This window comes from Bufo bufo, chromosome 2 (assembly GCF_905171765.1).
Source record: "Bufo bufo chromosome 2, aBufBuf1.1, whole genome shotgun sequence".
NCBI classification, from domain to species: Eukaryota; Metazoa; Chordata; class Amphibia; order Anura; family Bufonidae; genus Bufo; species Bufo bufo.
In genome coordinates, this window is record NC_053390.1 from 825,221,731 (window position 1) to 825,246,356 (window position 24,626).

A 24,626-nucleotide genomic window follows, 5' to 3' on the forward strand; every position below is an offset into this window, starting at 1 on the left:
GCAATCAGTAATAATGGACAAGTGGGAGGAGCATCCTATAGTAACTCACAAAAAGCTCCTCCCAGATATGTGTCAATCAGTAATAATGTATGGACAAGTGGGAGGAGCGTCCTATAGTAACGCACTGCAAGCTCCGCCCAGATATGTGTCAATCAGTAATAATGTATGGACAAGTGGGAGGAGCGTCCTATAGTAACGCACTGCAAGCTCCGCCCAGGTATGTGGCAATCAGTAATAATGGACAAGTGGGAGGGGCATCCTATAGTAACTCACAAAAAGCTGCTCCCAGATATGTGTCAATCAGTAATAATGTATGGACAAGTGGGAGGAGCATCCTATAGTAACGCACTGCAAGCTCCGCCCAGGTATGTGGCAGTCAATAACGTATGGACAAGTGGGACGAGCATCATATAGTAACACACAACATGCTCCGCCCAGGTATGTGGTAATTAGCAATAATGTATAGACAAGTGGGAGGAGCATCCTATATTAACACACAACAAGCTCCTCCCAGATATGTGTCAATCAGTAATAATGTATGGACAAGTGGGAGGAGTGTCCTATAGTAATGCACTGCAAGCTCCGCCCAGGTATGTGGCAAACAGTAATAATGTATGGACAAGTGGGAAGAGCGTCCTATAGTAACGCACTGCAAGCTCCGCCCAGGTATGTGTCAATCAGTAATAATGTATGGACAAGTGGGAGGAGCATCCTATAGTAACGCACAACAAGCTCCTCAAAGATATGTGGCAATCAGTAATAATGTATAGACAAGTGGGAGGAGCATCCTATAGTAACACACAACAAGCTCCGCCCAGGTATGTGGTAATTAGCAATAATGTATAGACAAGTGGGAGGAGCATCCTATAGTAACACACAACAAGCTCCACCCAGGTATGTGGCAATCAGTAATTATGTATAGACAAGTGGGAGGAGCATCCTATAGTAACACACAACAAGCTCCACCCAGGTATGTGGCAATAAGTAATAATGTATGGACAAGTGGGAGGAGCATCATATAGTAACACACAACAAGCTCCTCCCAGATATGTGTCAATCAGTAATAATGTATAGACAAGTGGGAGGAGCATCCTTTAGTAACACACAACAAGCTCCACCCAGGTATGTGGCAAACACTAATAATGTATAGACTAGTGGGAGGAACATCCTTTAGTAACACACAACAAGCTCCTCCCAGGTATGTGGCAATAAGTAATAATGTATGAACAAGTGGGAGGAGCATCCTATAGTAACACACAACAAGCTCCTCGCAGATATGTGGCAATCAGTAATAATGTATAGACAAGTGGGAGGAGCATCCTATAGTAACACACAACAAGCTCCACCCAGGTATGTGGCAATCAGTAATAATGTATAGACAAGTGGGAGGAGCATCCTTTAGTAACACACAACAAGCTCCGCCCAGGTATGTGGCAATAAGTAATATTGTATAGACAAGTGGGAGGAGCATCCTTTAGTAACACACAACAAGCTCCTCCCAGGTATGTGGCAATAAGTAGTAATGTATGAACAAGTGGGAGGAGCATCCTATAGTAACACACAACAAGCTCCGCCCAGGTACAGAGGCCACATTACAGACCACATCTATACTGAAGGTATAGTTACTTGAGGTTTTTAATCATTCTGTCGCATGTGCTAGTAAAGAGCAGCCATTCTGAAGAAGAGAGATTCAGTGTAAAGCATGGGGGAAGTGCAGAACAGCAGCCCAGGCCTCTGATTAGACAGCAGGTCAATATAGGTTGAAGCTAAGCTGGAGCACAGCTGAAAGACATCTGAAGAATAGAAGTTGTCCTCCAGTCGCAGTTCTTCTCTGTGGACAGTCCCTGCTTGTTAGATTAATCACCTGACCATAAGCCGATCACCAGGAGGAAACCTGGTGTAAGCGTTCAGTTTCCCTACAGTGCCACCACAGGGGAAATGGGGTATTACACAGTGCCTACCACATCAATGGATTGTGTGTGTTATAGAGGACAGGTCCTCCAGAGCAGGAGACTCAGGGGACCCCCCTCTATTAACCCAGAATTCCCTAGTATGGCTTATGAATTTGGGTTTTGTAATATGGACAATCCCTTTAAGAGGTTTTCTGCATTTATATAGTAGCCCTCAGTTATTGTATACTTTGTGTTTCAATTCCTCACCATCTCCAAGACCTCTGCTTGCTGTCAGTTTGCTTGCACTTTTCTTGATTCCCTGTGTACTGCAGCTTGGAGGGGTTGGCAGCTGAATATGATTTCATCCAGGACGGGCATGAGCGGCGGCACCACCAGAGTCGTGCAGCGTGGTGCCATCTCCCCTCCGATAGGTGGCGGAGCAGCAGTGACCAGACGGAGACAGATCCTGGTCACGGGGAGGACACAGGAGGTTTGGCAGGCGTCTAGGCCGATGTCAGCATGTCTCAGCTGCATCCAGAAATATCCTAAATGTATGAGTAGAGCCGCACACTGACGCACAACTGATTGCATCTTCCATTGAGATGTTTGGTACTCCAGTCACTCCCAGAGCTGCATTCAACTCTCTGCTGGATTCATGTTAGAGCTCACCCTCTATTATACTTTGTTCACACCCAGAGCTGTATTCAGCTATCTTCTGGATTCTTGTTAGAGCTCACTCTCTAATATGCACTGAACGCTTCCAGAGCTGCATTCAGCTATCTTCTGGATTCTTGTTAGAGCCCACTCTCTCTTGCATACCGATCACTCCCAGAGCTGCATTCAGCTATCTGCTTTCTATACTCCGATCACCCCCAGAGCTGCATTCAGCTATCTGCTTTCTATACTCCGATCACTTCCAGAGCTGCATTCAGTTCTCTTCTGGATTCTTGTTAGCGCCCACCCTCTATTATACTCTGTTCACACACAGAGCTGCATTGAGTTCTCTGCTGGATTCTTGTTAGAACTCGCTGTCTATTATATACTGATCACTCCCAGAGCTGCATTCATCTATCTGATTTCTATACTCCAATAACTTCCAGAGCTGCATTCAGTCCTCTGCTGGATTCTTGTTAGAGCTCAGTCTATGTTATACTCTCTTCACTTCCAGAGCTGCATTCAAATCTCTGCTGCATGGTTATTAGAGCTTAGACTCTATTCACTCACAGAGCTGCATTTAACTATTTGCTGGATTCTTTTTAGAGCTCACTATCTGTTATACTCTCTTCACTTCCAGAGCTGCATTCAAATCTCAGCTGAATTGTAAGACACCAAGCTCTGTTATGCCCTGTTCTCCTTCAGAGCTGTATTCAGCTATCTGCAGGATACTTGCTAGAACTCAGAATGTCATACTCCATTCACTTCCAGAGCTGCATTCAAATCTCTACAGTGCACACTGCATTCTGGAAGAAGCCTTTTCTATTGTATTCCCTCTACATTGTGACTGTGCTGTGCTATTCGGGTTATACCAGCCATTGTACAGAGTCAGCAGGATGAGCTGAGCTCAGGAATTCAAGGGGTTGTCTATGGTGTAAAACAGCGCCACACCTGCTCATGAGCTGCAGTACAGCAGGGCATGGTGAGAGTTGTAGTTATGCAACAGCTGTAGAGCCACAGGTTCAGGAACACTTCATTATGTAATGTCCACTCTGTGTAGTAGAAGGGGCACTGTATATGCTCTAAATGATGGAAGTGTTCAGGCAAAATGCCTCATTGTGCTCCTCGGGGGCGGAGCAAGACACCTGAATTAAGGGAATACCAATAAGGAAATCTCTTTTTCATGCTCGCCCTCTTTATACAGCATACCAGATCTGACCACAGCCTTCCTTTTACGGCCTTTTTTCCTGTTGCGATCAGACTCGCGGAACATACAATTTTACGTCAAGCAGTCTTGACGCTGCTGATAAAGCTGTCATAGCCCCGCCCCCGCGGACAAGCAATAACAAATTCATCACTTGATATCCTGAATACTCATAAAACTGTGGACTAAGACCCCTTAAAGGGGTTGTAGGGAAACCTTGCTGCTCTCTCAGTGAACAGCGCCTCCCCTGTCCACTGTTCCGGGGTGGTATTGCAGCTCCATTCTAATATGAGCATCATGTTTATTAGTCATTCCTCCTCCCTGGTATTTGACACTCCACCCCCCCCCCCCCCCCCCCGCCCTTCGTCTACATTACATGGGCAGATAATCAAAGCTCGGGGTCAGCACCGTTGGACACGGATTCCGTGGGAATAGACGTAATGAACGGGCAGAGGTTAACTAGATATAATGAACGGGCAGAGGTTAACTAGACTCTTACCTAATCACTACAAATATTATCTCTGTATGAGCGGGGCGCCTGATTGAGTCCTCGCCCCTCTTCAGCCGGTGCCTGTCACCCCCCGTGTGTTTTCCTGCCACTCAGTGGGCAGCCGTCTTGAAGGGGTCCTGTTTAATTAATAGGAGACCCTCCTGGGGCAATGGCACTTGTTTTCAGGTCATCTCGCACTAATAGGCTCTCACTGGGAGGGGATTTGCAGCTAATTGACAGCAGCCATCAGTTAATGAAGTCTTTGGCCTTACAAGCCAGGGGGGCATCAGACAAAGACAACAATGACCTGCTACCTCTCCAAACAGCGCCGGGAAAGGGGGCACGGCAGCACAAAGCGCCAGGGCTCAGGGCGGCCCCATGCCGGGCATGTGATGAAGACTACGGGCCAAATTAAAGGGTCTGCGGGGGATTACTGGTGTGACCGAGAGACAAAGGAAGGAGCATTGTCTTATCAGGCGGCAGGAGCTGGAGATTATTAGTACGTAGAGCCGCGCCGCGGGGGTGCCGGCTTGTTAGGTGGAACGCTCTGGAAAGTATTCACGCCCCCATCGTGAGCGAACTTACCAGCTAATTTGCTAAAAGTCTGGCGTAGACGCCGCTATTTGCCCCTGATCAGGCCGGCGCTCATGGCTGCGCTCACTTCTCCTATCCTTTCAGCATGTTGCAGGGCTGAGCTTGTTGGTGTAGCTGGGCTGAGTCGTGATGACCTGAGCGTTACGGGTGGGTTTTTCTTAAAGGGGTATTCCCATCGGATAAATGTGGGTCCTACCTCCAGGAACCGTACCTGTCTCCAAATGGCCCCCCTGGTGAAGCAGGCGATGGAGAGTTGGCTGTCACCATTCACTTGTTTGGGGGTTGGGAAAACAACCGCAATATGGCATCCGATGGATCGCTTCGTAGGTTTTTCGACTGAATTCATACAGAATCCAGCTCTGTATACCTCTGTAAGAAGTCGTATGAAGCGGTATTATGGGATAGTGGTAATGTTAGAGGGGGGGCATCATGGTCATGAAATGGCCATGTGGTATCATGAGGTGTTAGTAATGGAAGTATGGGGTATGATAAGGCGGTAGTAATAGTAGTGGGGTATTATGAGAGGTAGTAGTGCAGTATTATGATGTGGTCGTGATAGTAGAGGTGAGGTATTATGAGCTGGTAGTGCAGTATTATAAAGTAGTAGTTGTAGTAGTAGTGCAGTATTATGATGTGGTAGTGATAGTAGTGGTGAGGTATTATGAGGTGGTACTGCAGTATTATAAAGTAGTAGTTATAGTAGTAGTGCAGTATTATAAAGTAGTAGTTATAGTAGTAGTGCAGTATTATGATGTGGAAGTAATAGTAGTAGTGCACTTTTATGAAGTAGTAGTGTGGTATTATGAGGTAGTAGTAATACAGTTTTATGAAGTAGTAGTGCAGTATTATGAAGTCATGGTACTAGTGGTAATGCGGTATTAGGAGGTGGTAGTAATAGTGCAGTATTATGAGGAGGTTGTAATAGTAGTGCGGTATTATGAGGTGGTAGTAATACGGTATTATGAAGTAGTAGAGCAGTATTAAGAGTTGGTAGTGACAGTAGTAGTACGGTATTATGTTGAGGTAGTAATAGTGGTAGTGCAGTATTATGAGGATGTAGTAATAATAGTAGTGCGGTATTATGAGAGGTAGTAATAGTGGTCATGCAGCAATTATGAGGTAGTATGTCGTGTGATATTATGAGGTGGTAAGAGTAATAATATTGCTGTATTAGGAATGGTAGTAATATTAATGCGGTATTAGTAATAGTAGTGGTACAGTATTATGAGGTAATAGTGGTAGTGCAGTACTGTAAGGTAGTAGTAATAGCAGTGTGATATAAGTGGTAGTAATAGTGGTCATAGTGCGGTATTATGAGGTCCGAGTCGCCATCTATGGGATCACGTGATGCAGTCGATGCTCTGGTGGAATCTGATGCTACATGGGAGTACTCTAGGTTGCTCACCTGCCGGTGTCCGTCTGTATGATGGCGGTAGTGTTTATTTTTCATTTCTCGGGGCTCGGAGCCGGTAATCCTGTAATAAGGGGCCGATACGGCACGGACGCAGCTTCTGTTAATCCTGGCTGTTTTGGGAACAATTAGTGCGGTAATGTGATCTGATGGCGGCTGCCCGCTCCCGGCTGCCAGTCATAGTTCAGACGGGCATGCAGGAGGAGGGGGCCCCGCACCTAATTGGGGCTCTTCGTTCAGTCTGATCCTTTAAGCCTCCTGCACTCACTTTACACCCGTCACTTCTTTAATGTCTTCTTCTGAAGATATATTATGGAAAAGCTGAGAAATATGGCCGCCGGAGAGCGACAGTGCCGCCATCGTGTGACCAGATGTGAGCACGTTACCGCGCGTCTCCGTTATTATCCATCAGCTAGTCCGTAGAACTCTTCTAGGAGAACGCTCAGCTGTTTTCCGGAGCTTCCCTTTAAACTTGGTAATATACAGTGTCACGGGGATCGGTTCTATAGGGAGCCACAGTATGGCGGTATAGTATACCGATGAATGTACACTGTGTGTTTAAACCACAGTATACCAGACCTCCAGAAACTGGTCACACTGACACTGACAGCCCAGCTGCAAAAGTTCATGCGCCCCACTGTACCTGATTCTTGAAATTCGCTGGTCATAGCTGGGTTGTAATGAAGCAGAGCTGCAGTGTAGTGCATGAGGGACAGACAGAGCTGAGGTCTGCGCCTCTGATAAGACAGGACAAGACGGTCAGACCACCATAGACTCCAGCAGACAGTGCAGCTAACCTGGAGTCACTGGTCATAGCGGGGCTCTAATGAAGCAGAGCTGCAGTGTAGTGCATGAGGGACAGACAGAGCTGAGGTCTGCGCCTCTGATGAGACAGGACAAGACGGTCAGACCACCATAGACTCCAGCAGACAGTGCAGCTAACCTGGAGTCGCTGGGAGCGGGGCTCTAATAAAGCAGAGCTGCAGTGTAGTGCATGAGGGACAGACAGAGCTGAGGTCTGCGCCTCTGATGAGACAGGACAAGACGTTCAGACCACCATAGACTCCAGCAGACAGTGCAGCCACACTGGAGTCGCTGGTCATAGCGGGGCTCTAATGAAGCAGAGCTGCAGTGTAGTGCTTGAGGGACAGACAGAGCTGAGGTCTGAGCCTCTGATGAGACAGGACAAGATGGTCAGACCACCATAGACTCCAGCAGACAGTGCAGCTAACCTGGAGTCGCTGGGAGCGGGGCTCTAATGAAGCAGAGCTGCAGTGTAGTGCATGAGGGACAGACAGAGCTGAGGTCTGAGCCTCTGATGAGACAGGACAAGACGGTCAGACCACCATAGACTCCAGCAGACAGTGCAGCCACACTGGAGTCGCTGGGAGCGGGGCTCTAATGAAGCAGAGCTGCAGTGTAGTGCATGAGGGACAGACAGAGCTGAGGTCTGCACCTCTGATGAGACAGGACAAGATGGTCAGACCACCATAGACTCCAGCAGACAGTGCAGCCACACTGGAGTCGCTGGGAGCGGGGCTCTAATGAAGCAGAGCTGCAGTGTAGTGCATGAGGGACAGACAGAGCTGAGGTCTGAGCCTCTGATGAGACAAGACGTTCAGACCACCATAGACTCCAGCAGACAGTGCAGCCACACTGGAGTCACTGGTCATAGCTGGGCTCTAATGAAGCAGAGCTGCAGTGTAGTGCATGAGGGACAGACAGAGCTGAGGTCTGCGCCTCTGATGAGACAGGACAAGATGGTCAGACCACCATAGACTCCAGCAGACAGTGCAGCCACACTGGAGACACTGGTCATAGCTGGGCTCTAATGAAGCAGAGCTGCAGTGTAGTGCATGAGGGACAGACAGAGCTGAGGTCTGCGCCTCTGATGAGACAGGACAAGACGGTCAGACCACCATAGACTCCAGCAGACAGTGCAGCCACACTGGAGTCACTGGTCATAGCGGGGCTCTAATGAAGCAGAGCTGCAGTGTAGTACATGAGGGACAGACAGAGCTGAGGTCTGCACCTCTGATGAGACAAGATGGTCAGACCACCATAGACTCCAGCAGACAGTGCAGCTAACCTGGAGTCGCTGGGAGCGGGACTCTAATGAAGCAGAGCTGCAGTGTAGTGCATGAGGGACAGACAGAGCTGAGGTCTGCGCCTCGGATGAGACAGGACAAGACGTTCAGACCACCATAGACTCCAGCAGACAGTGCAGCCACACTGGAGACACTGGTCATAGCGGGGCTGTAATGAAGCAGAGCTGCAGTGTAGTGCATGAGGGACAGACAGAGCTGAGGTCTGCGCCTCTGATAAGACAGGACAAGACGGTCAGACCACCATAGACTCCAGCAGACAGTGCAGCTAACCTGGAGTCGCTGGGAGCGGGGCTCTAATGAAGCAGAGCTGCAGTGTAGTGCATGAGGGACAGACAGAGCTGAGGTCTGCGCCTCGGATGAGACAGGACAAGACGTTCAGACCACCATAGACTCCAGCAGACAGTGCAGCCACACTGGAGACACTGGTCATAGCGGGGCTGTAATGAAGCAGAGCTGCAGTGTAGTGCATGAGGGACAGACAGAGCTGAGGTCTGCGCCTCTGATAAGACAGGACAAGACGGTCAGACCACCATAGACTCCAGCAGACAGTGCAGCTAACCTGGAGTCGCTGGGAGCGGGGCTCTAATGAAGCAGAGCTGCAGTGTAGTGCATGAGGGACAGACAGAGCTGAGGTCTGCGCCTCGGATGAGACAGGACAAGACGGTCAGACCACCATAGACTCCAGCAGACAGTGCAGCCACACTGGAGTCACTGGTCATAGCGGGGCTGTAATGAAGCAGAGCTGCAGTGTAGTGCATGAGGGACAGACAGAGCTGAGGTCTGCACCTCTGATGAGACAGGACAAGACGTTCAGACCACCATAGACTCCAGCAGACAGTGCAGCTAACCTGGAGTCACTGGTCATAGCGGGGCTCTAATGAAGCAGAGCTGCAGTGTAGTGCATGAGGGACAGACAGAGCTGAGGTCTGCACCTCTGATGAGACAGGACAAGACGTTCAGACCACCATAGACTCCAGCAGACAGTGCAGCTAACCTGGAGTCACTGGTCATAGCGGGGCTCTAATGAAGCAGAGCTGCAGTGTAGTGCATGAGGGACAGACAGAGCTGAGGTCTGCGCCTCTGATGAGACAGGACAAGACGGTCAGACCACCATAGACTCCAGCAGACAGTGCAGCTAACCTGGAGTCGCTGGGAGCGGGACTTTAATAAAGCAGAGCTGCAGTGTAGTGCATGAGGGACAGACAGAGCTGAGGTATGCGCCTCTGATGAGACAGGACAAGACGTTCAGACCACCATAGACTCCAGCAGACAGTGCAGCCACACTGGAGTCGCTGGTCATAGCGGGGCTCTAATGAAGCAAAGCTGCAGTGTAGTGCATGAGGGACAGACAGAGCTGAGGTCTGCGCCTCTGATGAGACAGGACAAGACGGTCAGACCACCATAGACTCCAGCAGACAGTGCAGCCACACTGGAGTCACTGGTCATAGCGGGGCTCTAATGAAGCAGAGCTGCAGTGTAGTACATGAGGGACAGACAGAGCTGAGGTCTGCACCTCTGATGAGACAGGACAAGACGGTCAGACCACCATAGACTCCAGCAGACCATAGCTGTCCCCTCATGGAGCAGTCAGGCCGCCTTGTGTGTAACATGTGAAGGCCACTCTGGGACATCTCCCTTCATCTTCCTTATGGAAGTACCAAACTAGTTAACATCTTCCCAGTCCTAAATATATCCCTCGTCTCCAGCCGTCCTCCTCCACCGGCCTGTCTTCACTTCTTAATAGCATGACAAAGCCTGGGGAGACGTGGCACAGATATCGGAAGAGATTAATTAGGAGACGCCACGTCGGATGTGACATGTTTGATTGACGGCTAAAATCAGCACTCGGGAAGAGCCTTAATTACACTAATAAATGTAACTGTACAGTGCGTTCGGGAAGTCTTCACACCCTCTCACTTCTGTTCTGTTCCGCCTTGCTAAAATAAAAAGAAACCCAGCTTTCCCCATCATTCTGCAGTCCGTCCCCCATAATGAGAAGTGAGAGCAAAATGTTCAAAATCTAAGGTAACTTTTTGAAAAGGAAAAACGACCACCTTGCATTGACATAAGTATTCACACCCTTTACTCGGCCTCCAGTCTCCTTGGTTTGCACACCTGGATTTGGGTACTTTCTTCTTGGCAGATCCTCTCCAGCTCTGTCAGGTTGGGTCTGGACCGTCAGTGGACAGCCATCTGCAGGTCTCTTCAGAGATGTTCTATTGGGTTCAGGTCAAGGCTCTGGGTGGACCACTCAAGGACATTCACAGAGTTGTCCCTACTAAGCCTCTCCTGTGTTGTCCTCGCTGTGTGCTTAGGGTCACTGTCTTGTTAGAAGGTGACCCTTCATCCCAGTCTGAGGTCCAGATCCCACTGGATCAGGTTTTCATTAAAGGGGTTATCCCTCAATTAATATTGATGACCTATTCTCAGGATAGGTCATCAATATCAGATTGTCGGGCATCCGACACCCGGGACCCCCGCCGATCAGCTGTAGGAAGAGGGGCCAGGTGCTCCGTGAGTGGCCAAAGTCACCACTAGGTTCTTGGTCACCTTACCTAACTTCCCTCTGATTACTCAGTCTGGAGGGGCGGCCAGCTCTAGGAAGAGTCCTGGTGGTTCAGAGCTTCTTCCAGAATTACGGAGGTCACTGTGCTCTTGGGAACTTTCAATGCAGTAGCTTTTGTCTCCTTCTCCAGATCTGAGCCTCCACACAATCCTGTCTCTGAGCTCTACAGGCCGTTCTCTCCTTCTCATGGCTTGGTTTTTGCTGTGTGACCTGATATAGACAGGGCTGTTTCTTTCCAAATCTTGTTCAGTCTACTGAATTTACCAGAGGTGACTCCAATCAAGGTGTAGAACATCTCAGAGATGATCAAGAGACATGTGAGGCCCTAGGGCAAAGGGTCTGAATATTTATGCCCATACAAACTTTTTGTTTTTCCTTTTTAATAAATTTGCAACGTTTTTTCTAGCATTCTGCTGTAGTGGTCGTGCCTGGTGTTCTACTGCAGTCCCATCCATTGTAGTGAGGCTGAGCTGCTCAAAGGCCACACGTGTACTATATAGCTATATATATATATTTTTATTATAAAAAAAAAAATTACATTTTTATAGTTTTTATGTAATTGTTTTGCCTTTTTGCCCTTTATTTTTTACAAAACTTTTTTTTTTATACATTGCAAGGCATTCAACATGCTCAGCTGTGGTGTAGGACACGTAGGCGTTGTCGTTTGGGCAGACAGGTCTATACGGGCCAGTTTAGGATGGGCCGCGGCACTGAAGAGGTTACAGCCTGAGTATTTATGTATTTGATAGGCTCCTCTACCTTCTTGCACAACATACGTGCAGGTTGTTTGTCACCGTCTCCTACGTGACAAAGCCCCTGTGGGTTTTTTAATCCCAGCTCCCTCTCCCCGATAATTGTGAGCAGCGCGCGGAGTGAGCGCGTCTGACAGCTTGTGAATCTGCTGTTACTGCCCATAATCACTCTGGGCCGAAGCTCCGGGGGGCTCCGGCCTCCGCTGCGGCTAAGTGCTATGTGCTCTGACACCAGCGCAGCTTATTACAGCCAGGCCTTACCTAGAGCGAGATGGAGCAGTAATTGTCCAGGCCTTTATTCCACCAGGTGACGTAGGTCACATAACACCCTCCATCGCCCCGTGAAAATGCACTACAGGAAATAAAATGCAATATCGCAAAGGTAGGAAAACCTAAAAATGTAAAAACAAAACTACAAATGAACTAAAAAGTAAAAACATACAATAAATGGACAGGATTAGTGCAATTTCAGCGTATTGATATAAATATGTGACTCCCTGACAATCACTAGAGGTGAGTGAACAAGGCCTTGGATACCAGTCCGCACCCTGCACCCTCAGAGCCTCACAGATTGCTCCCCCCCAGGGCTGCACTACTACTTGGAAGATGAGCCGGCCATTTTGGAGGCTATGGAGAACTGTCTTTGGACACCTGCACGTGAATTTTTTTACATCTATATGTCCTACATGACAGCCCACCCTACTGTAAGGATCGGCCAAGGGGTTTCCGTTCATTGCGGTGGAGGTGACAACCAATATGTGGCTCATTTCCTTTAGATGTGCTGACTTGAAGATTGAACCACTAGACTTTGCCACTTACACTCTGCACCTTCTCTTTCCAGGTCGGCCTTAATTCTCTGGTTCAGAGGGCAAATAAATTTTCTCCTTCTACCAGACTCTTCATCCAGCGATTTGTGCCATTTCCAGCTGTTGGTAAGTCTGACCTGTAAAGCTGGTAGTTGGTTATTTAGGAAATATGAAGAGTAACGAGGGTGCCTTTAGAAGTAATGCCTAGCCAGATTGGTTGCACCAACGATTTCCTGCAGAGGCTCTTACAATTAAGAGGCCACCTTGTTTGCCAGTGCTGTTAATATGGTAATGCCTGTGGGAATATCATTAGAGGGGCATGTCTGAAAGGCAAGCTTAAAGAGGCTCTGTCAGCATGATCAACCCTATTAAACTCGGCATACTGTCTGGTAGAGCTCATCATGCGGATTAAAATGATACCTTTCTCTTGTCTGTATGTTAAACAGCTGCAGAGATATCTGTTTTATTCATATGCAGATGAGCAAGTTGGAGCACCAGGGGATGGGGCTGAATCCTTGGAGCACTGCTTTTGTAACACCCCCTGTACTCTGCACACTCCCTCCTTCCCTTGATTGACAGGGCTAGATATCAGCATGCAGAGCTGTATCCTAGCATGTACATATCATATACACTACTTACTGTAGCCTTACCGTGTTGAAAAGAGTGGATTTCTATATTTAGAAAGCTAATATACAGTACATATTACTGCTTTATTCACAGGCACAATATATGATTATAATAAAACCAGTAATAAGTGTTAGCTTTCTAAGTATAGAAAACATTTTCTTCTCTATGTGGTAAGTCTAAAGCTTAGTGGTAAGTTGTCAGCTTTGCATGTAGAGATCCTAAGTTCATGTCCCAGGTGAGAATTAGATTTTTTTTTTCTCTCTCATTTAACCCATAACACAAGCCTATTGCCTTACTATATTGAGAATAGTGTTGTTTTTTTTTATGCCTGAAAGCTTTAAAAAAAATACTGGTTTATTCACATTATAAAGAAACCAGCAATATATATTAGCTGTCTAAGCATAAAAAACAATATTCTCATTATGATAAGGCTATTGTAACGGTCACGTACACACTCACACAGGGGGGAGGATAGTGACCACTGCGCTCCACCCTCACCCCTGGCCCTGCCTACATGCCTCACGAGTCCTGATGACAGGGGACAACTGGACGGCAGTCCCTAACTTAGTATACGTGCGGGAAGGACAGACAAGACAAATAACGGATAGTGAACGGCCCTGGTCAAAACTAAGAGGACAACGCAGTACAGAGGGATAAGCAAAGAAAGGTCAGGAGAAGCCGGGGTGATAAATACCAGGAGAGTCGAGAAGTACCAAAGGAGTCCGCAAAGAATAGTCAGGTGGAAGCCGAGGTCAATATACCAGGAAGGATGCGCAGTACAGGAGGAGCAGGCAGAGGATCGTCAGGGAACAGGATCAGGTAAGTACACAGGTATCCAACAACTGCCAGGAACCTAAATTAACAGGCAACCTGTGACTAGCAGGCTGCCTGTATTTATAGTGGGGAGTGAGGGTCATGTGATGTGGCCAGCGTCACATGACCGACAGACCGACCAGTCGAGCACCGAGTGATCAGCTCGGCGCTCAAGGCAGACCTAGGAGCAGGGAGGCTCCCAGCTAGCAAAGCCGCCCTGGGAAGGAGGTCTGCGGCTGATGGGAGACCGATGGGAGACCGAGTATGCCTTTGGCACTCCGTTACAGTACCCCCCCTTTTACGAGGGGACACCGGACCCAAGACTTCAGGCGATGGCCTTTCAGGGTGTTCTAAATGAAATTTTCGAACAAGTCTAGGAGCATGAACCTCCCTGGCAGGTACCCAAGATCTCTCTTCAGGTCCATACCCCTTCCAGTGAATCAGGTACTGCAAGGAATTACGCACCTTCCTGACATCCACTATTTTAGACACCACATACTCGACAGTATCATTAACAAGAACCGGCGGAGGCGAGGCTTTCGATGGTACTACCGGTTCAAAATATTTTTTAAGTAGAGATTTATGGAACACAATGTGAATGGGGAATGACTCGGGCAGCTCCAACCTAAATGATACCGGGTTAATCACCTCCGTGATCTTATATGGTCCAATAAAACGAGGAGCAAACTTTTTAGAATCTACCTTAAGAGAGAGGTTCTTGGAGGACAACCATACCTTATCCCCAACCTGAAAATTCACCCCCCTTGAACGTCTCCTATCGGCCTTGAGTTTCTGAGAACTTTGAGCCTTTTCTAAGTTCGATTGAATTTGGGCCCAAACTGTGCACAGTTCAGAAGAGAGCCTATCCGCCTCAGGGTTAGAGGAGGAGACGGATGACCCAGAATGAAAACGGGGATGGAAACCATGGTTACAAAAGAAAGGTGAAACCCCAGCAGAAGAATTGACACGGTTATTCAAAGCAAATTCAGCCAATGGAAGAAATTTCACCCATAATTGCTGGTCATCAGCAACATACAACCTCAAGAATTGTTCCACAGACTGATTAAGGCGTTCAGTCTGCCCATTACTCTCAGGGTGGTAGGCAGAGGAAAAAGACAATGAAATTTGACATTTTTGACAGAAGGCCCTCCAGAATTTGGACACAAACTGCACACCCCTGTCAGAAACAATATTTTCCGGGATACCATGCAATCGAACAATTTCTTTCACAAAAATAGATGCCAGGGTTTGGGCATTCGGGAGTTTAGACAGGGGAATGAAATGGACCATCTTGCTAAACCTATCGACCACTACCCAAACTACAGTCTTACCCTCCGCCAGCGGTAGGTCAGTTATAAAGTCCATCGAGATATGAGACCAGGGTCTACTGGGAATGGGTAGGGGTCGTAGGTTACCAGCAGGGCGAGTCCTAGGTGTCTTGGACCTGGCACAAACCTCACAGGCTGACACGTAGGACTTGACATCCCTGGTCAGAGTGGGCCACCAATAAGATCTAGAAACCAGATCCTTAGTGCCCTCAACACCCGGATGTCCACAAAAGGCAGAATCGTGATACTCACCCAACAGCTGGAGACGAAATTGTACGGGAACAAACAACTTATCTGTTGGGGTGGATACTGGTGCCAGATGTTGTTCAGACCTAATGCGAGCCGAGATATCCTGGGTAAGAGCTGCTAAGAAGATTTTTGCTGGCAGGATGGATTCAGGTGGTACCTCAGTAGGTTGAAAAGCATGAAAGCTCCTAGATAATGCGTCCGCCTTCACATTTTTACTTCCCGGCCTGAACGTAATGGAAAAATCAAAACGAGTAAAAAACAGAGCCCATCGGGCTTGTCGGGGATTCAACCTCTTAGCCGACTCGAGAAACATTAGGTTTTTATGGTCAGTGACAACAGTTACACAATGCCTTGCCCCCTCCAGAAAATGCCTCCACTCCTCAAATGCCCATTTAATGGCCAGCAGCTCCCTATTCCCTATTTCGTAGTTTCTTTCAGTGGGAGAGAATTTCCTGGAGAAGAAGGCACACGGTCTCAGGTTAGTTAGACTAGCAGGACCTTGTGAAAGGACTGCTCCTGCGCCGTCCTCGGACTCATCCACCTCCACAATAAAAGGTCTCTCCTGATCAGGCTGGATCAGAATAGGAGCGCTACTGAATGCCTTTTTTTATTTTTCAAATGAAGAAATGGCCTCAGTAGACCAATTCTCCAAATCCGCCCCTTTCTTAGTAAGGTCGGTCAACGTTTAGCAATTACAGAAAAATTCTTAATAAATTTACGATGGTAATTGGCGAAACCTAAGAACCGTTGTAAGGCCTTTAAGGATGAAGGTCTTACCCATTCCTTAATTGCTAAAACCTTACCAGGATCCATCTTAAAGGCGTGAGGAGTCAGAACATGCCCTAGAAACAGAATCTCCTGTACACCAAAGACACATTTCTCTTGCTTAGCGGATAGCTGATTCTCCCTCAACACCTCTAATACTTGTTTAACATGAGACACATGGGATTCGAAGTCAGGAGAGAATATCAAAATGTCGTCAAGATAGACGATAACAAATTTACCTAAGAACTCCCTAAGAATGTCATTCATGAAGTTTTGGAACACAGCTGGGGCATTGCTGAGTCCAAAAGGCATCACCTGATATTCAAAGTGTCCTGCCGGAGTATTGAACGCTGTCTTCCATTCGTCTCCCTCCTTGATTCGGATTAGATTGTATGCCCCTTTCAGGTCAATCTTGGAAAACCAGGTTGCCCCCAGAACCTGGTTAAATAAATCCGGAATCAATGGGAGGGAGTATCTATTCTGGACAGTGATTTTATTTAATCTCCGGTAATCGATACATGGCCTAAGACCACCATCTTTTTTCTTAACGAAGAAAAACCCCGCCCCCATAGGAGAGACAGAAGGTCTAATATGCCCTTTACCAAGGCTCTCCTTAATATAATCTTCCATGGCCTTGCGTTCGGGCTTAGAAAGATTATATATTTGCCCCTTAGGAAACTTGGCCCCCTCTACTAGCTCTATGGTACAATCATAAGGTCTATGGGGGGGTAGAACCTCCGAGGTTGGTGATGAGAATACATAAGAATATTCCCTAACAACAGTGGGTAAAGTATCAGACTTTACTGAGACCCCAGCCTGTACCACGGACAAGCACGAGTCACACTTAGGCCCCCATCTCACCATCTTGGACCAATCTATAGTGGGGTTATGTAGTCGGAGTCAAGGCAACCCTAGTACCACCTCAACCGGTAGGTTCTCCAGGACAAAAAGGGAACATCTCTCTGAGTGGCACACACCCACGGTTAGAGAAATCTCTGAGGTACATGAGCTCACCGTACCACCAATAAGAGGAGTAGCATCAATAGCCATGACATGGATAGGAGTTGGTAAAGCAAACATTGGAATACCCAATCTTACAGCGTACTCAGAGTCAATAAAGCTGGTCGCTGAGCCAGAATAAATAAAGGCCTTACCCGGCCATTTATCTACCCCCAGAGAAATCGTAATGGGTACCAAAACCCTGCGTATACACACATCTCGGCGGCCATAGGCTCCATGTAGGCACCAGCATCTTTCCCTGTTTACCTCCAGCGGCACAGTGCCTGACGAAGGCCAGATACGGCCGAAAACGTTTGCACACAAAAAAATCTTTTGCCGCATATCGATTGAAAAAATAAAACCCTTGAGAGAAACCCAATGCTGTGATTTATGTTTTTTAATGTCAACGGGGTTGGGAACCATATCTACAGCAGAAAAAGCAGAACAGCCAAAAAGTTTGGTACAAAAAGGGTACCAAAAGATTACATTTAGAAAAATCAGGGTGTACCTGGTCTTTAGGTTCCTTGCCTTAGGAGACTTGACAGAGAGGACCTTCTTAGGACACTGGTTGATCCAATGGTCAGGATCTCCACAGTAAAAGCATTCTCCACCTCTGCGGCGAAGATTCCCTCGGGTCATGCCAACCTGCATGGGTTCCTCGGTGGAGACCTCAGCATTGTCTCTGGGATAGGCCTCTGGCTGGACCACCATCTGGGAAGAGAACTGTTGTTCCTGTGGTCTCTCTCTAACCCGTCGGTCAAGTTGGACAACAAGGGTCATCATCTCCTCTAAGGTCTCTGGAAGTTGATAACTGACTAGAAGATCCTTTAAATTATCAGACAGACCTGACCTGAACTGCCTCTTCAGGGCTGGTTCGTTCCATCCTGAGGGGACACACCACCTTCTGAATTGGGTGCAATAATCCTCCGCAGGTAGATTGCCCTGAACCAGTGCCTTTAGAGCCGTCTCGGCTACTAGAGCCCTGTCTGGTTCATCATAGAGGGTACCCAGGGCCTGAAAAAAAAACCTCCACAGAAGATAAACAACTGGCGCCAGCAGGTAAAGAGAACGCCCAGTCCTGGGGATCACCCTGTAGTCTGGAAATTATAATGCCCACGCGTTGACTCTCGGGGCCAGAGGACACAGGGCGCAAACGGAAGTAAAGTCTGCAACTCTCCTTAAAAGAGAGAAACTTCTTCCGTTCTCCAGAGATGAGCCCTACTAGACAGTATGCCTGGATTAATATGGTTGATCATGCTGACAGAATCTCTTTAAGAATCTTTCTGAACTACTAGAGAAAGGGCAGATGGAGGAGGCTCCTCCTGACAGAAGACAATGAGGAGAAAGTATATACTTTTTTATTTTTAAATTTTTTTGGTGAGTTTTCTGTGTTTAGTGACAGATCTGTAGACTCTTCCCTAATCAGACAAATGCTCCACAGATAATCTTTTTCTCACTTTTGGTTTAGATAAAATAATCAATCTGCTCATACTTCTTTCCAAACCAGCTCTCTGTAGAGATCTAGCCTATATACATAGCAACTGTGATGCAGTGGGTGTGGAACCTCTGTGTCAACCGAACAGATTGGACTTGGGCTACGCCTACGGGCATTATCCTGGCAGTCTGCTACCTCCTGGTGTAGTCTCCGGTTGACAGCTGACCCACCGGGATCAAAACACACTGAGGAGACAGGCAAAACCGTAGTCGGGGACAGGCTGAGGTCAGGGCAGACAGAGAATGTGCAGTCCAAGGTCATGACGAGCAGGTCATGCAGAGAAGGGTCAAATCCAGAAGGAGCAGACAGAACTATGGCCCCCCATGGACAGTGATTATGGATGTCGGTGGATGGGGGGGACCCCCTCAGCCGGTTGGAGTGTTCCTTCCATTAGACTTTATTTGTGTTGTAACTCGCCTTCTCATTAGGCGGCTGATGATCAGATCTCACCACTAATTGCAATTTTCTCCTCTCATTACATTGGGGGATTGTGGTAAACAGATTATTAGATTTACACTGAAATCTCCCAGGATTAGCTAATTCTCCTGAAAGTGCTGCCATAGCGCCTTACTTAATTAATAAACCTGTCCCGTGTACACAGGGAGAAGAGTATGGCGGTGTTCATTGCCTGATGGTCAGTGTTCTATGAACACTGAATGTGTAGCATCGATATATAATGTCTATATGTAGAGCTCTACACCCCCCGTGTCGTATGTATGAGCCTACTGAGCCCCTAAGGTCATACATTGGGCATTTTAGTCTTCCCCATCACTCTTATCGAGCCTTTCATTGCTCCCTATGATCCTCAGGGGAGTGGTTTCATATGATTGGCCAGAGAGGCTGCTAGTGGGTGGGGTTTGACACAGATCATTACTCCTAAGGGCTGGATAGAGTCAAAGGATGGAAAAGCAGTAACTCCTGGAGTGGTCCCCTATAGGTGACTATAATTGGAGGCTATGTCTCCTGCATTATGGGTAATGAAGAAGAGCCTACATCATGCTCTAGCTCAAGATCTGGATGTCAGGCTGACTCCACCAGTAAAGGTCTGTCTGATAGGTATAGAGTGTGGAGGATACCCACACCGCCTGCACCTGTCCCACTACCAGGGTCTTCTTGCTGAGCCCACACCATCAGACTTCTTGTGCTGCTGGTTGAAAAAAATATACTTTTTATATTTTTGAAAAATAATGATCCCTGGGGATGCTGCCATCTGTACCGTTCATGTACTGCGCCCGATCTGCTCCGCTCACCAAGAGGCCATTACAAGCATATGTTACGCTTTACCTAATAATCTGTCCTATTAACCACAGAATATCCGTCATCCTTCATACAGCGCAGAGACTGGAGAGATATCTAATCAGATCGAAAGGTTTATGATAGCGATAGTGCTGGCGCTCTTACTGAAGTATATAGTAGTGTGCTGGCGCTCTTACTGAAGTATATAGTGGTGTGCTGGCTGTCTTACTGAGGTATATAGTAGTGTGCTGGCGGTCTTACTGAGGTATATAGTAGTGTGCTGGCGGTCTTACTGAAGTATATAGTAGTGTGCTGGCGGTATTACTGAAGTATATAGTAGTGTGCTGGCGGTATTACTGAAGTATATAGTAGTGTGCTGGCGGTCTTACTGAAGTATATAGTAGTGTGCTGGCGGTCTTACTGAAGTATATAGTAGTGTGCTGGCGGTCTTACTGAAGTATATAGTAGTGTGCTGGCGGTCTTACTGAGGTATATAGTAGTGTGCTGGCGGTCTTACTGAAGTATATAGTAGTGTGCTGGCGGTCTTACTGAGGTATATAGTAGTGTGCTGGCGGTCTTACTGAAGTATATAGTAGTGTGCTGGCGGTATTACTGAAGTATATAGTAGTGTGCTGGCGGTATTACTGAAGTATATAGTAGTGTGCTGGCGCTCTTACTGAAGTATATAGTAGTGTGCTGGCTGTCTTACTGAGGTATATAGTAGTGTGCTGGCGGTCTTACTGAGGTATATAGTAGTGTGCTGGCGGTCTTACTGAAGTATATAGTAGTGTGCTGGCGGTATTACTGAAGTATATAGTAGTGTGCTGGCGGTATTACTGAAGTATATAGTAGTGTGCTGGCGGTCTTACTGAAGTATATAGTAGTGTGCTGGCGGTCTTACTGAAGTATATAGTAGTGTGCTGGCGGTCTTACTGAAGTATATAGTAGTGTGCTGGCGGTCTTACTGAGGTATATAGTAGTGTGCTGGCGGTCTTACTGAAGTATATAGTAGTGTGCTGGCGGTCTTACTGAGGTATATAGTAGTGTGCTGGCGGTCTTACTGAAGTATATAGTAGTGTGCTGGCGGTATTACTGAAGTATATAGTAGTGTGCTGGCGGTATTACTGAAGTATATAGTAGTGTGCTGGCGGTCTTACTGAAGTATATAGTAGTGTGCTGGCGGTCTTACTGAAGTATATAGTAGTGTGCTGGCGGTCTTACTGAAGTATATAGTAGTGTGCTGGCGGTCTTACTGAAGTATATAGTAGTGTGCTGGCGGTCTTACTGAAGTATATAGTAGTGTGCTGGCGGTCTTACTGAAGTATATAGTAGTGTGCTGGCGCTCTTACTGAAGTATATAGTAGTGTGCTGGCGGTCTTACTGAAGTATATAGTAGTGTGCTGGCGCTCTTACTGAAGTATATAGTAGTGTGCTGGCGGTATTACTGAAGTATATAGTAGTGTTCTGGCGGTCTTACTGAAGTATATAGTAGTGTGCTGGCGGTCTTACTGAAGTATATAGTAGTGTGCTGGCGGTATTACTGAAGTATATAGTAGTGTTCTGGCGGTCTTACTGAAGTATATAGTAGTGTGCTGGCGGTCTTACTGAAGTATATAGTAGTGTGCTGGCGGTATTACTGAAGTATATAGTAGTGTGCTGGTGGTATTACTGAAGTATATAGTAGTGTGCTGGCGGTCTTACTGAAGTATATAGTAGTGTGCTGGCGGTATTACTGAAATATATAGTAGTGTGCTGGCGGTATTACTGAAGTATATAGTAGTGTGCTGGCGGTATTACTGAAGTATATAGTAGTGTGCTGGCGGTATTACTGAAGTATATAGTAGTGTGCTGGCGGTATTACTGAAGTATATAGTAGTGTGCTGGCGGTCTTACTGAAGTATATAGTAGTGTGCTGGCGCTCTTACTGAAGTATATAGTAGTGTGCTGGCGGTATTACTGAAGTATATAGTAGTGTGCTGGCGCTCTTACTGAAGTATATAGTAGTGTGCTGGCGGTCTTACTGAAGTATATAGTAGTGTGCTGGCGCTCTTACTGAAGTATATAGTAGTGTGCTGGCGGTATTACTGAAGTATATAGTAGTGTGCTGGCGCTCTTACTGAAGTATATATTAGTGTGCTGGCGGTCTTACTGAAGTATATAGTAGTGTGCTGGCGCTCTTACTGAAGTATATAGTGGTGTGCTGGCGCTCTTACTGAAGTATATAGTAGTGTGCTGGCGCTCTTACTGAAGTATATAGTAGTGTGCTGGCGGTCTTACTGAAGTATATAGTAGTGTGCTGGCGCTCTTACTGAAGTATATAGTAGTGTGCTGGCGGTCTTACTGAAGTATATAGTAGTGTGCTGGCGGTCTTACTGAAGTATATAGTAGTGTGCTGGCGGTCTTACTGAAGTATATAGTAGTGTGCTGGCGCTCTTACTAAAGTATATAGTAGTGTGCTGGCGGTATTACTGAAGTATATAGTGGTGTGCTGGCGCTCTTACTAAAGTATATAGTAGTGTGCTGGCGGTATTACTGAAGTATATAGTAGTGTGCTGGCGCTCTTACTGAAGTATATAGTAGTGTGCTGGCGGTCTTACTGAAGTATATAGTAGTGTTCTGGCGGTCTTACTGAAGTATATAGTAGTGTGCTGGCGCTCTTACTGAAGTATATAGTAGTGTGCTGGCGGTCTTACTGAAGTATATAGTAGTGTTCTGGCGGTCTTACTGAAGTATATAGTAGTGTGCTGGCGGTCTTACTGAAGTATATAGTAGTGTGCTGGCGCTCTTACTGAAGTATATAGTAGTGTGCTGGCGGTCTTACTGAAGTATATAGTAGTGTGCTGGCGCTCTTACTGAAGTATATAGTAGTGTGCTGGCGCTCTTACTGAAGTATATAGTAGTGTGCTGGCGGTATTACTGAAGTATATAGTAGTGTGCTGGCGCTCTTACTGAAGTATATAGTAGTGTGCTGGCGCTCTTACTGAAGTATATAGTAGTGTGCTGGCGGTCTTACTGTAGTATATAGTAGTGTGCTGGCGGTCTTACTGAAGTATATAGTAGTGTGCTGGCGCTCTTACTGAAGTATATAGTAGTGTGCTGGCGCTCTTACTGAAGTATATAGTAGTGTGCTGGCGGTATTACTGAAGTATATAGTAGTGTGCTGGCGCTCTTACTGAAGTATATAGTAGTGTGCTGGCGGTATTACTGAAGTATATAGTAGTGTGCTGGCGGTCTTACTGAAGTATATAGTAGTGTGCTGGCGCTCTTACTGAAGTATATAGTAGTGTGCTGGCGCTCTTACTGAAGTATATAGTAGTGTGCTGGCGCTCTTACTGAAGTATATAGTAGTGTGCTGGCGGTCTTACTGAAGTATATAGTAGTGTGCTGGTGCTCTTACTGAAGTATATAGTGGTGTGCTGGCGCTCTTACTGAAGTATATAGTAGTGTGCTGGCGGTCTTACTGAAGTATATAGTAGTGTGCTGGCGCTCTTACTGAAGTATATAGTAGTGTGCTGGCGGTATTACTGAAGTATATAGTAGTGTGCTGGCGCTCTTACTGAAGTATATAGTAGTGTGCTGGCGCTCTTACTGAAGTATATAGTAGTGTGCTGGCGGTCTTACTGAAGTATATAGTAGTGTGCTGGCGGTATTACTGAAGTATATAGTAGTGTGCTGGCGGTATTACTGAAGTATATAGTAGTGTGCTGGCGCTCTTACTGAAGTATATAGTAGTGTGCTGGCGGTCTTACTGAAGTATATAGTAGTGTTCTGGCGGTCTTACTGAAGTATATAGTAGTGTGCTGGCGGTATTACTGAAGTATATAGTAGTGTGCTGGCGGTCTTACTGAAGTATATAGTAGTGTGCTGGCGGTCTTACTGAAGTATATAGTAGTGTGCTGGCGCTCTTACTGAAGTATGTAGTAGTGTGCTGGCGCTCTTACTGAAGTATATAGTAGTGTGCTGGCGCTCTTACTGAAGTATATAGTAGTGTGCTGGCGGTCTTACTGAAGTATATAGTAGTGTGCTGGCGCTCTTACTGAAGTATATAGTAGTGTGCTGGCGCTCTTACTGAAGTATATAGTAGTGTGCTGGCGTTCTTACTGAAGTATATAGTAGTGTGCTGGCGCTCTTACTGAAGTATATAGTAGTGTGCTGGCGCTCTTACTGAAGTATATAGTAGTGTTCTGGCGGTCTTACTGAAGTATATAGTAGTGTGCTGGCGGTATTACTGAAGTATATAGTAGTGTGCTGGCGGTCTTACTGAAGTATATAGTAGTGTGCTGGCGGTCTTACTGAAGTATATAGTAGTGTGCTGGCGCTCTTACTGAAGTATATAGTGGTGTGCTGGCGGTCTTACTGAAGTATATAGTAGTGTGCTGGCGGTCTTACTGAAGTATATAGTAGTGTGCTGGCGCTCTTACTGAAGTATATAGTAGTGTGCTGGCTGTCTTACTGAAGTATATAGTAGTGTGCTGGCGCTCTTACTGAAGTATATAGTAGTGTGCTGGCGCTCTTACTGAAGTATATAGTAGTGTGCTGGCGGTATTACTGAAGTATATAGTATTGTGCTGGCGCTCTTACTGAAGTATATAGTAGTGTGCTGGCGCTCTTACTGAAGTATATAGTAGTGTGCTGGC

General features: G+C 46.8%; 1 protein-coding gene across 1 annotated transcript in view; it reads left to right on the forward strand.

Moving 5' to 3' along the window:
• Positions 1-24,626, forward strand: part of SFXN5 (sideroflexin 5) — a 216,363-nt gene that overhangs the window by 76,928 nt on the left and 114,809 nt on the right. Inside the window, exon 10 of the mRNA XM_040419345.1 lies at positions 12,513-12,603. Within this exon, the coding sequence (XP_040275279.1) occupies positions 12,513-12,603 (91 nt within the window). The remainder of the gene's footprint in view (positions 1-12,512; positions 12,604-24,626) is intronic.